Source organism: Engraulis encrasicolus, chromosome 6, assembly GCF_034702125.1.
Source record: "Engraulis encrasicolus isolate BLACKSEA-1 chromosome 6, IST_EnEncr_1.0, whole genome shotgun sequence".
Lineage (NCBI taxonomy): Eukaryota > Metazoa > Chordata > Actinopteri > Clupeiformes > Engraulidae > Engraulis > Engraulis encrasicolus.
Genome location: NC_085862.1, coordinates 54,299,997 through 54,313,122, shown reverse-complemented (window position 1 = coordinate 54,313,122; position 13,126 = coordinate 54,299,997). Strand labels below are relative to the sequence as shown.

The 13,126-nt window shown below is 43.9% G+C and overlaps 2 protein-coding genes across 2 annotated transcripts; both read right to left on the bottom strand.

Annotated features, from left to right (window-relative positions):
• Window positions 1–2,077: 2,077 nt before the first annotated feature.
• On the bottom strand, window positions 2,078–4,511 carry foxd2 (forkhead box D2). The gene has a single exon (XM_063200312.1). It carries the CDS (start codon window positions 4,022–4,024, stop codon window positions 2,909–2,911), a length of 1,116 nt encoding a protein of 371 aa, XP_063056382.1. The 5' UTR covers window positions 4,025–4,511; the 3' UTR covers window positions 2,078–2,908.
• Window positions 4,512–10,100: 5,589 nt separating this feature from the next.
• On the bottom strand, window positions 10,101–11,366 carry foxe3 (forkhead box E3). The gene has a single exon (XM_063200311.1). It carries the CDS (start codon window positions 11,364–11,366, stop codon window positions 10,101–10,103), a length of 1,266 nt encoding a protein of 421 aa, XP_063056381.1.
• Between the last annotated feature and the right edge of the window lie 1,760 nt (window positions 11,367–13,126).

The following is a 13,126-nucleotide window of genomic DNA, read 5'->3' as shown; positions in this document are numbered from 1 at the left end:
ACAAATAATAGACTAAGACAAATGGCTCGCGTTATAAGTCCACACATTACAGAATAAGCCATTAAAAATAATCCGAAACAATAATTATTAAAAAAAAAATATTCACACGCGCGCGCAAGAATACAGAGACGTGAAGTGTGTGTGTGTGTGTGTGTGCGCGCGCGCGCGTGTGTGTGTGTGTGTGTGTGTGTGTGTGTGTGTGTGTGTGTGTGTGTGTGTGTGTGTGTGTGTGTGTGTGTGTGTGTGTGTGTGTGTTTCACTGAGAAAAGGGGAAGGAGATAGCTGGATAGCCTGTTTGATTGTTCATGTGATACAGTGGATAACAAAGTGTTTAGTAGAATTGTTACTGTTGCTTAAGTGGCATATAAGCCTTTAAGAAAGTTGGGCCTAGCCTATAGGCCACCTTCACTCTTAACAGAACGTTTGGGCCCTTTGCCTCTCGGTTCCATTTAAGATCACTTTGGCTCTTTTTATTTATTTATTTGTGGAGACCGGTTGGTGCAAGCAAAGGAAACACGTTAATTCGCATTTCTAGACTACAGAAAATGACCAGATTCCCTCTTCAATAGAAGTTTCTTTTGAAGCATGGGTCTATCTTCCCCGCGAACTTTGAATGTAAAATACCGTTTAATATAGTCTTGATGAAACTGTCAATGGCAAAACACTGTTGCGCATGTCATCCCCTGTTCGTAAATCATTTAGCCTAGTTGAGCAGCAGCCTTCTCTTTCGGGATCTATTTCATAGGTTAATTCAGGTAGGCCTATTGTGTCCCCAGATTGCCTTGTGTGATTGCCTTGTGTGATTTAGGCCATAATATCCTCATAGCTTTTAGAGGAAGGCAATTCCTCTTTTCGTTTAAGAAATTGGCAAGAGCGCACAGTGCCAAAAAAGGGCAAATGAGGAAATGGCGGACAGTAAAAGTATAATATCTCACCTAATTCACTGGAGTTTCCCCTCAGAGTCCACACATACCTCAAGCAGCCAGAAGTGGAGGCCTGCCACTTGGGGTGTCTGGCCTCCCACCTGGGCCACTGATTCATAATCAGCTGTCAGAAGCAAACCCCATCCACGTGAATTTAACTATCTGCACACTGAGCTGCTAAATAGATGCACCTTTCTGAAACCTTTGAATGCAAGACCACGTGCTCAGTCGAGTTCAAAATGCACCTCTTCTAGCTTTAGCCAAAGATCCCAGTTGTCTCCTTTGTGTGCACGTCCCGCACCAGGACAGATGAAATGGAAAGCGCGCAAGCGAGCGCCTTTTTAATAAGAAGATCGCTTTTCAGAGGTAAATGTGTGTGGCTTGTGCATGGAGACCACTCGCTGGGTGCGCATTCAGGCCCAAGGGAGCGCGTCCTCTGGTCTTCAGAACAACGTCAACAAACGGCCAAGTAGGCCGCATTAACGTGGATTAGAGACCGAGAGTGAAGGGAGAAAAAAAAATGCTACTACAAATTAGCCACGGATCCCCATGAGATCGTGTGGTATCCATGTAGAACCCTCACATTCAATTACGGGCTTTGGAACCATGATGTCCCCATTCAGTTGCAGCTTTGTTATTCACCGAATAATGTCCTTTCATGCTAGAGCCACACAAGAGGACTACCGTAGTTTGAGTTTCAGCTCCTTCTGACATGAAACAACATAGTAGACTACATGGACAGGCCATTAACTCTCATACACTATAGACACACAAAAACTCTGTTGTCACAACACGGATAATGCATTCTATTGTAAAGCCACAGAAACAGGCCGACTGAACCTGTTATAATAAAACGTGCAGATGTTTTAGCTTGACATGATTCTGACACCTGTTCCATGTGGATATCTATGGGTTGGTTATGGTTAAATGGCACAATGAGCTTGACTTCTCCAGATAAGAATAAATAACAATAACACACCAATATTGTTAACTGTGTATTACGATTTCTACATGTGGGCCTATTTCTAAATGGAATATCCTCAGGTTCGGCCTGCAGGCTGTAAAGATAGCTAAACACTCGTGGGTATTTCTGGCGAGGGGGGCAAGGGGCAAAGTTAAACAACAAAACAAATTCAGAAAGAAAAAGCATATGGTAAAATTTCACAAACATTTATTTTTGTCGTTACAACAAAAATGACCCATGGACATTAAGTGTTTCGTCTTTCTTTACACATAACTTTTTTTCACAGATTACTTTCAATGAAATAGCCTAGGGAACGTATGCACAACGGTCAAAGAGGAGAGAGGTAATGCGATTTACACCAAACCACATGTAATTGCCTATTGACAAAATAATAAAATAATATAATAATCATAGATTCACAAATACACCACTATGTGAAGAACAAAGGGGGCGAGTGGGGGAAATGTTTTAGCCTGTGATATATTTACACTCCCCTCGGTCTCCAGCAATGTGCTTCAAAACAATTTCAAAACCTGAGTATTCAGTCTCGGTATTTAACAGTGCTTTTCACAAACTCACATAATAATATAAAACAATGACATAGCGATAAAAAGAAACTTCATTTTTTTGTCAGCCAGCAAGAAAGTGTATGGCATCAGAGCAGGAGTTATTGGCTATTTGTTATGTAGTCAAACAGCTGGTCTTCCGCTTAGGGCTAAGGCAGGGCCCAGGCCACAGAAGGTGAGACTGTGTGCTCCAAATTTATTTTTTCGAAGTGTCATATACTTTGTCTAAGCAATGTTTCCCTATTACTCGATTTTTAAATTCTATTTACATATATACAAATTCATAAATATAAGTAGCCAACTGTGGTCATTTGCTTTTCTCTTATATTATTTTAGGAGTGGAGAATAAAAAAGTCAGTTACGCAAAGAATATTTTATCCTACCTTAACAAATGACGACAATACCAGAATGGAATTAAAGGAACTCTGTGCTTTTGGGAGGATGACCCCCAGTTTTTAGAAATGGCAATTGTTCATAGCTGTAGTTTTGCTGGCAAAAGATTGTGCAGTTGGCTGTAACACACTTTCCTGTCCGAGATTCAAGTGGTTGGAAGCCGATGCGAGCGAGGGAGTAAGCATGGCCAGGATTTGAGTCTGACTGCCCGGTTGCGCATTGTATGGCAAGGCCGGAGGGTTGGTGGTGGCACCTATGATGTTGTCTATGGAGAAGGACGGCCGAGGGGGCGCGCTGCTGTCCGTTTTGAGCGGGGGGAGTCCGGGCAGTGTCGGGCTTAGCTGGGGGTAAAATGGCTTTCTCAGTTCGGCCCCCAGAAGCGAGGGAAGGGTATGTGGCGTGGAGAATATGGAGGCTGGGGAAGGGAGAGCACAAGGTGCATTTTGGAAAGGGAAAGTGCCTGCGGGGTGGTGAGGGTGATAGGGATGGTGAGCGTGGAAGTTCTGCAGCTGCAGACCGTAATTGTAGCCATATGGGCCGTAGCCGAACCCTGGCAAGAAGCCGCCCGCTTCCCTGAGAATCTCGTTGGCTTGGTGGCGCTTGAAGCGCTTCCTCCTGCGTAGAAAACTCCCGTTGTCGAACATGTCTGCGGAGTCCGGGTCGAGGGTCCAGTAATTGCCCTTGCCCGGGTTTCCGGGCTCCCGCGGAATTTTCACAAAGCAATCGTTTAACGAGAGATTGTGGCGAATTGAGTTCTGCCACGCGGGGAATTTCTCCCTGTAGTAAGGAAACCTGTTGCTGATGAACTCACAGATCTCGCTCAGAGTCAACCGTTTCTTTGGGCTCTGGAGGATAGACATTGTGATCAGAGCAATATAGGAGTAGGGAGGTTTGACAAGAGTGTTCTTACTGGGCTTTTCGGCTGTCATGTCCCCGGCACCCACGTCCCCTCCGACGCCTCCACGGTCTTGCGGACAGTCCAAGTTGCTGTGGCTGGGCGAGGAGGCTCCTTCGCCCGCATTTTGAGACAGATTGTCGTCCGAGTCATTGTCCAAGTGGAAACTGTGGTGGTGTAGATACTTTCCGTCCTTACCGACAGCTATGTCTCCACCGACCACGTCTATATCCACATCATCTGACAATGCTGAGCTGTCGGACATATCCGTGCCCAGGGTCATGTTGAATGTGCGCCTTCACGTTCTCTTTCCCCGCCGTCTCGCTCCGCAGGTCCCTCGGTCTCTCTGTGACACTCGCCAGTCCAGTCGGGGAGATGGGCACTCCTAACTAAAGAACGCCCTCTCCTCCAGCAATCAAACACGCTTTGGTTTGCGTCTTCAGTTGCATGAGAAACTCTCCAACTAGGCTATTGAACAAGACTACAAGAACAAGACTTGAAAAGTCTACATTACCCGATTGTGTGACTGATTAAAACGCGTCGCAGGAGGTGCAAATGAGTCGATAAGGCATGCAGACTAAATATAGGTTAACTCATGCAGATCATATTCCTCCGCGGATCACACACAAACAGCTTCTTAGCGATTTCCCCGAGATAATAAAAAAACGCGACGGGTTGCTTTTCTGTATCTCGCAGATATAGCCACTTGAATTTATGGGACTTTTTGAAAGTATTTTTGACGTCCTGGCAGGTCGCTTGTTCACAGTGCGAACTAGTGACTCTCCCCCCTTGCGGCTCTCAAAAAGTATTTATTCAACTGCGTTGATCACATGACCAGCATGTCACAGCACCAGGAACTAAACGAGGCGGCCGAAGACGCGGCTTGGTGCTTGGTGGTGGAGATATCCCAGAAGGTGAAGTGATGTGCGTCTACACCTGAACTTGAGCTATTGCACAGCCTAGATCATAGTACAAATTAAATGTAGCATTTATGTTAGCTCTTTTTCCACGCATTTTACTCATGAAAATAGCAGAGCGTGTTATAATGCGCAAAACAGGAAACGCGTTTAATGTCAACAGAGTTTATAATTTAACAGTCGGAACGGAAAATGCAGATCCAGCATGGTCATGCTTTATTTCAATAAGATGTTTATATTGAAATCAAGTCTAATTCAACGGCTGCAGACGGGTAAGATTAAAATGAAGACAATTATTGCCAATAATATGGATTAGGCTATTTGAAACACTTGCCGTGTCCCAAAGAAGATATCATTGATAGCTATTGCCTATTAATAACATAGGCCTACGTATTTTGTTGTAGGCTATTTAACTACACATTGAGATCAGTTATGCGCATCGGCTGTTTTTTGTGGTAGGCAGCTCAATATGTTTCCAGATTATAAATAGGCCTACATGTAATGCGTCTTTGCAATTGTTTGTGTAAAGAGGTGCGTGTGTTTGGTTAAAATTATGGTTATGGTAAATTGTAGGCTAATTAATGTAGATCGATAAGCATGTTATAATGCAATTATAAATATTAATGAAATAAACGATAGGCCTACATTCAATAATGTGAGAACTATTTTACTTTAAAAGGCTGACAGCTATAGGATTTCTACTTTCTGACCGTTCGTGGTGGCTACTGTGCCTGTACCTTCTCTGAATACAGATACTTCTAATAACTAGGCCTAATGTTTCTTTAGGCTATACCATTTTAAGCCAGCATTTCATTATTTATTCTGTTTTCCGTTTTTAAACACCGGTTGTCATTGCATTGCTTCATGCTTTCATTCGCTTCTTGATTTAAAAATACACATGTTTGCATATTTTTGAACTATGCGAATTGAAGTTGCTCCTGCGTTAACATTAAATCAAATGATTCCATTTTCCATAATAACGCCCATTGTAGAAATAACTGTGCGTAAAACTTATTTTGCATACAACCAAAACAAATTGTGAGCAGCTGAACTTCCTTTCTGAGAATTCCAAGGCTGCTTTCCCAAAACCCATAGCTCTTTAAAAGAAGAAGAAGAAGAAGAAGAAGAAGAAGAAGAAGAAGAAGAAGAAGAAGAAGAAGAAGAAGAAGAAAAAGAAGAAGAAGGTGAAGTTGCTTACAGCCCGTTTAATTTATATGTCTTGCATGCATGTCTGAGGATATTAGTCCAATTAAAATATTATAATATTGCATATGTCATCAGGAATCTTTAAAACATGGAGAAATCTTGACACATCCCCCTCCCTAAGTGAATTCACCAGGCAATTAATCCTACACCACTTTTCACGGGTTTTATGTTTTGCTTGTCAAGAAAGCATAACACCATCCATCTAGGTGCTCCACATAACTCCCATACCCTCCAGCAGCAGTGAGCGTGAGGGACGAGGCACACATGCGAGCCGTCCACTGCAAACCTGCTTCAATTCGTCACCGTCATCCCGGCCAGATGACAAGGTAGCTATACTATGCTGTGCGCAATAATAATTCGACACCACAAGACTGCAACTGGCATTCCGTTTCATTAGTCAGCCACATCACAATAGTAGGTGCGTAAAGCCTCCACGCTTAGCTTCCATCTGCACCTCATCCGTCTCCGTGTCCAAAACAAGTCCCTAGTCGAGCGCATGCTCCATTAGCTTTAATGGACTCCAAATTAATTCCAACTGTAATGACCCATAATGACCTCCAGCCAAGCACGAGGAGAATGATACATGGGAACCAGCAAAATCGAATATTGACATTCCTTTAACGCTCTGTCATTTGCAATGTACAGTAGCCTGTGCCCATCTACAAAACATTTGCTGTGATCTACGCAAAGGGAATTAAAAATCATCAACTACTAACAGACTATGTTCAGCCTGTCTGTTCTCTAAAATTATACTGAAGTATTGTTTTTTGTTTCGTTTTTTTGTTTGTTTGTTTTTTTAATATGCACAGCATAATCTGCAGTCAACGAGTAGGCCTGTTCCTTGCGTAAACTAGAAAGAAGACGGTTGCATAATTTAATGATGTGAAAATAAATAGTCTACAGGAGGTTAAAATAAAATAATGCAGGAAAATAATCCTGTCAGAGAACTTCTATGTGTTTTATTCTATGAACGAAAGCAGTGAACAGAACGACCCATGCAGCAACCATGCAATCGGTAATTATAATTTGCGCCATTTGTTTCATAATTCTGGCCCTGATTCTGCGAATAAAGTGTATGCTATGTATGAATTCATATTGCAATTATAGTTTGCATGCGTATTTGGATAATTAGGCCTAATTTGTAAATATGTGAATACCAATCGTTCTGAATTAGGACAATAATCCTTATAGACCTTTCCCACCACAAGATGACTAGTAGTGCCTTTACCTACGCACTCTCAAGTTCATTCACACGCAACTAGTCGTCGCCGAGATCTCAGTGGCCGTTCATGTGGAGACTCTGACATCTAGTGGTGATCTGTGAGTAGTAGCCTACCCTGGATAGATTATTCATCCATGCGCATCTACAAGTAGTAGGTCTACTACAGAGCGTGGACAGTGGCCTTGCTTGACAACACACTTTGATGATTTACATAATGAATGCTATGCCCAGCTACAATCACATTGAAACACAAATAAAGATAATTGTTTTGTTTGAGAGAATCTGGCCGGTTCTGGCTTATTTGGTGCCCTAGGCGAGTTTGAGTTCTGCCCCCCCCCCCTTACCTTTGAAAGAAAAAAAAGTCTTTCTTATAGGCCTACCTCACAGAACACAAGACTAATATCCTTAGTAAGCTTAACTAAATAGCATCAAGAACAATAACCGTTTTTCATCAAATGGATTTGTGGTTCTTTTTGACAGGCGACCAACACATCAGATTGAGTCGCATGAAAGTAGCTTCACTGTGTGGTGTGTTGGATGTGATGGTGGTGGGGCCCCCAACCCCAGATGAGAGGGAGGTTATCAATGTGTTTGAATTGTAACGTGAAATTGAAATGCCAGGAGAGTGATACAGTACATTTGCATGTAAAATGCATGTGTAGACAATAAGCCTACCAAGGAGGTCTGCATTGATCTACACTACAGCATCACAAAGCATGGCAGCATAACAATTTTAATAAGCTACACATTTGTGCTGTCTTCCAAACCAATTTCATTTCTGGACTGGAAATAGTGGTGCATTTGTGAGTAGGAGAATGAGAAGGGGGCTATCTATGTGTTTGGAGGGACAGGGTGAGAGAAAGGGAGAAGAGCTGTCACGCTATTGAATTTCATAATATACAAAATATAGTAAATAGCCTCACTTGTCTGCTGTGCATGGTTCTGTTACATGATTAATGTAGGCTATGTCATTCTGGTCTGGAAATTAATGTTTTTTTAAGCTTACAACAAGCAGGTAATTCATGTGGATGGAAGGAGATATGGCAGCTAAAATTGTTTTAAACATTGCACCAGTCTTACTTTACATTGCTTGTCAACCTAAGCAAGTATTATATCAGGTGGGTGTTAGTGAGTAGTGAGTAGGCTACTAACAGCTACTTTACTGGATTTCATTGCTTGGCATACTTGGCTAATGTTAGCATGCTAACTAGCGATTTCTCTGATCAAAAACAAAGCTCTTTTTCTCTCTAATTCCAAATAGTAACCTCATAACTATTAGGCTTTCCATAATCACAAACGGTTGCTGATTAAATCACATAGTTCCAAAACACCCTCTGAAACTCCTGCATCATGCAATGAGTGGTTTAATGAGAACATAATAATCTCCATCCAGCAGAGCAGCACTACTGTTTGCGCTTGCCCCCTCTGTCTCTCGAGTGAGTCTCCAAATTCAAAACAGATCGCACGCTGTCACTCGTCCCGCCCCCTTTCTCAGAACTGTCTGTTTATTGGTTCACAGACTTCCCAGAGACAGTTGGAAGAGATATTACTATTGGCTGAGGGGCGCTTTGCCGTGAGGAGCGCTTTCGCCACTCTTTGTTGATTGCGACTTCATAAAAAAACTTCATATCGCAAAATTACGCATAGGAGAGCGCCATTTCGGCGCCCCTTCTTCACATGGCGCTCTAGGCGACCGCCTAGCCGGCCTATGCTAAAAACCGGCCCTGGGTTGTAATCTATATCTTACGCGTCAGATTGGATGCATGTGGTGAGTTTGACTTTCCCGTTTCATGTCCAAATCCATTGTAGGCCTATGCCATGTTTAATTATGCTTTGTTGTCGTCAGATTCGGAGAAGAGGACAATACACTTTGAAGCACAACCACCAGATGTCGCTCAGCCTTTGTTTTAAAAAACCGTACACCAAACCCCTCTCTTCTTTATTAGCTCACGGGGAAAGGGAAATGCTTGTCAGCGTGTGTCGTTGGTAGGCCTACACTCTTTAAGCCGTTATAATATCGTAAAAGTTAAATAAATAGGGCCTACCAGCAGCAGATGGTACTTCATTAGGCTATCTGAAAGTCTGTAGCAAGCCCATGCCAACAGTAGGCCTTGCATACACATAATTTCTAAAACTAATAGGCTATTTCCATTTGAGTACCACCACGGTGAAGTGTGTGCCCTTTTAATTATTTCAGCCATGGCTGAGGTGATACATAGGAAAAATAACACTGCTGGACGTTATAGGGCAAATAAGTACCCCTGTTTTGGCACTCTACTTAACGGATAGTTGATGCTGTGTCTTCACCTGAGAAATAGGCCCAATGAATTGAAAATGATGCTATTAGGAAATAATCGAGACTATACTTGCTTTAACGCATCAAGTGCTTTAAAGATGACATGGAGTGCGGGACTAAAATTGCTCTTTAATTAAGCAACATCAGTGCATGGGTTTATGTTGAACATGTGTTCTTGTCTGTTTAGACGTGAGAGATAGTATAGGCCAGAATGTTAGATTGTAGGCATGAATGAAGCATTGTGGCACCCAAAGACGCGACCCACAGGCAGCAGTTTACTGGAATATCGCACTTTATTAAACTGTCACACTTAAATTTATACAACAAATGTCATACACATGTAAAACATCTACAAGAAGTCGTGTGAAAAACTCATTTAGATAAAAACACATTGGGACTGATTCACGTTTATTATCACTCATTAAAATAACCTATGGTTGTTACATCCCATTTCATAATTTCTGAAACGCACAATTTAGACAAGTCTAACTCCACGTCTCCAGGGTTTATACAATTTCAACTGCTAATTACATTTAAAGGATCCAACATTTTCCCCCAACAGTGACCATATGTTCAGCAATAAAAAACAACAAACAAGCACAACAACATATATTAAAAACTTTAACAACATATTTGTACTGGAATGTTTCTGGGACATTCTGTCTCGCGTGTGGGCTACTGGCCGTTCAGTCTTGGGGATATTGCGCATCTCCCTCTCTCACATGTACCGCTCAAGGCCTGACGCAAAGTTGGTCTGCCTCATGTAAGAGTTGTTATATGTGTTCATGGTGGGTCCAGATAGTCCAAGGAGTTGTTCTGTGTGCTCCCCGCAAGACCCAGAGCGCACGGGGGGCAAGGAGATTCTGTTACCCGTGCAGTACACCTGTGAACTACCCGCGGAATAACTGGACTGTGACACCGCGGATATGTGAGGTGGTGAGGCCGAGGTGGTGTACGGATAGCCCGACGTGAGATTTGAAGTCACACAGCCACTATTTCTACTTAACATGTTTCCTGGATTAACGGACTGCGTCTGATAGCATGTGGGGTCTGCGCCGGTGACAGAGCAGCTGGAAGGCATGGTACCCAAGTCGCCACTGCCCAAGCCGAGAGCTTGAGAGTTCAGGTCTACCCCCGTCCCGCTTTGCATGACCGTTTGTTGACTTATGATGTTGTCTATGCTGAACATGCGTGACTGTCCTTGGCCGACCCCGGCCGAGGCCTGGTAGTGATGCAGCATGGCCGGGTGAGGGGATGCTGTCAGCTGAGAGCCGTAGCTGGATCCCATTGCCGGGTACAGGGTGTTGGGGTAGGTCGGTCTGCCCATGGGTGCCGGTGTGAATGCGCTGGAGCTCTGCATGTAACCGGGGTAAGTACTCACGTCGGTGCGCTTAAACCTCTTTCGTCTCCGCAGGAAGCTACCGTTGTCAAACATGTCTTCAGCCGCTGGATCTAGTGTCCAATAATTGCCTTTACCGGGCCTCCCGGGTTCTCTTGGAATCTTCACAAAGCAGTCATTCAAGGTCAAGTTATGTCTGATGGAATTCTGCCACTTTTTGGAGTTCTCGCGGTAAAAGGGAAAGCGCTCCATGATGAACTTGTAAATACCACCCAGGGTGAGCTTCCTCTCAGGTGAGTTGGCTATAGCCATGGCAATTAGGGCGATGTAACTGTATGGAGGCTTCCCCCTCTGCACCGGCCTCTTTCTGCGCCGACTGCCGCTGGCTGGCAGATGTTCCTCCGTCTGACCCAGAGAGACCCCGTCCTCTCGCTCGATGTTGGGACTACTCCCTCGGGGTTCCGACTTGATGAGCACCCCGTCTTTGGTTCGAGCCTGGTGCAGCAACGACGGAGGGGGTATCGGCGAGTCCAGACTTACATTTGGTGACACCACCACGGGACTGGCCGCCTCGGCTGGCGAGTGCTGCGACTCGGCCGTCATGTTGCACATGCCCGTGAAGTAAGAGAAGTTAGCAAGATTCATAAAAGTAGCGAGGATTTTAGATGGAGGTTGTAAAGCTGCAAAGCTGCCCCGGTGCTACATGGAAAATGAATCACACACCATCAAAGGCAGGTTAAGACTGTCAAGGTGAGCCTCCAGTCTGCTGAACTGATGAAGTTATTCCCCCTCTCTCATACACTCACTCCCTCTCCGTCTCTTTCCACTGTCTATGGATATGTGGGGTGTCCTCCTGCCAGGTGTGTGAGTGTGGGGCCGACAGTTTTATAAGCTGGCCACCGAGTGACGACAGCGACGGCCCCATGATGATTAGCATGGGCCACGAGGGCTCTCCCCCACCGACAGCCAGTGCGAGTGCATGTGCAGATGTTCCCAAATACCAGGAGCCAGTTTGTCAAGCCAATCACCTTAAATTGCCACACTATGCTGCCTAGGTTACTATGAAGCATGTAGCCTTTTGTTAGAGGGATGTGAGTTTCCGTTTCCGTTAAGTCATGGTTTTAAATGGGCCTAGTTTAATGAGTTAAGCAGGTGATGAAGTTGCTCAAGGTCATTTTGTTAAAATTCTTAAAGTGAAACATGATGATGATGCGAATACAGGGTCACACTTTACTTGACTTAACAGACAATAGTGTCAAAGCAGTGTCACGACACAGTCATGGGTGAGTCATAAACATGATGGCAATGTCATTTTATGGTCAAATTTGTTAGGCCTGTCTTTATATTACCAAATGTCACTTAATGACACAACATGTTTATGACATTGACATAATGTTTACGGCTACGTTACGACACTGTCATGACACTGTTGTGTCATGCGTATAACGGCGGCGTCAAGTTAAGTGTTGCTGAATATGGAGATTTAAATGACATTTGGGAATATACATTTGTAGAGGCAGTTTAAGGCCAGGCCCATCACCCGAAAGAGCTCAAGTGACAACTTCCAGGCAGACTCTTATGAGCAGCAAATGAGACTAGACCTAAGGGGCTGTTTAGGAAAGGCTTTGGCCAGGTAGGGATTACCTAGTTTGTCCGCAAAGCAGAAAAAAAGAGGACTAAATCCAGTGTCACACCCCTCTTCAACACAGACAGAGACACAGGTCTTAGTCCTCTGGCAGACACACTTACACAGTAGGCAATTTGACCTTTTTTGACACATGGGCAATTGGAAGTTAAGTCCTGGCACAATTCTTAACAGAAAAAGTGAGGTAACCATAGTGATTCTACATAACATTCCCTACAACTGGGTAATTTATCAGTAAACTCAAAGTAAAATCTCTCTCTCTCTCTCTCTCTCTCTCTCTCTCTCTCTCTCTCTCTCTCTCCCCCCATCTCTTCATCTCTTCATCTCTCCGCAGTCAGTTTGCTCAGACGTCAGTGTATACGCCGGCCAGAAATAACAGCAAGGCAGTCCGCTACGGGCTTCTCAAACCAACACTCAATCCAGCAATTGAAAAATAATAACAGACTATTCAAAACAAGCGATTGAGCTGTGAAAGCTTCAAGAGGAGGAAAAGTAAATATCGGCCGATTTCATTTTTATTTCTGGAAGGGGAACAGAAAAGCCTTCTCGCTGGAGACCAGGCTGGGTTGGTCCAATACACGGACCGAAAGCATGCAGAACAGAACCGTGAAAGCAAGCCAAAGCCTTGCAGTCTAATGAAAAACTGAGTTTGGGAGAGGTGTTGTTGTTGCACCCGAAACAACTTCAAATCGTCGTACCAGAAGTTCAAGTGGTTGTTTGGTTTTTGGGTGGTTTGACCATTGTTTTTAGGCTTTTAAGT

Bases quoted from the DNA above. Each gene is read 5' to 3' on its own strand.
- foxd2 (XM_063200312.1), bottom strand. From the start codon at position 4,024: ATGACCCTGGGCACGGATATGTCCGACAGCTCAGCATTGTCAGATGAT.
- foxe3 (XM_063200311.1), bottom strand. From the start codon at position 11,366: ATGAATCTTGCTAACTTCTCTTACTTCACGGGCATGTGCAACATGACG.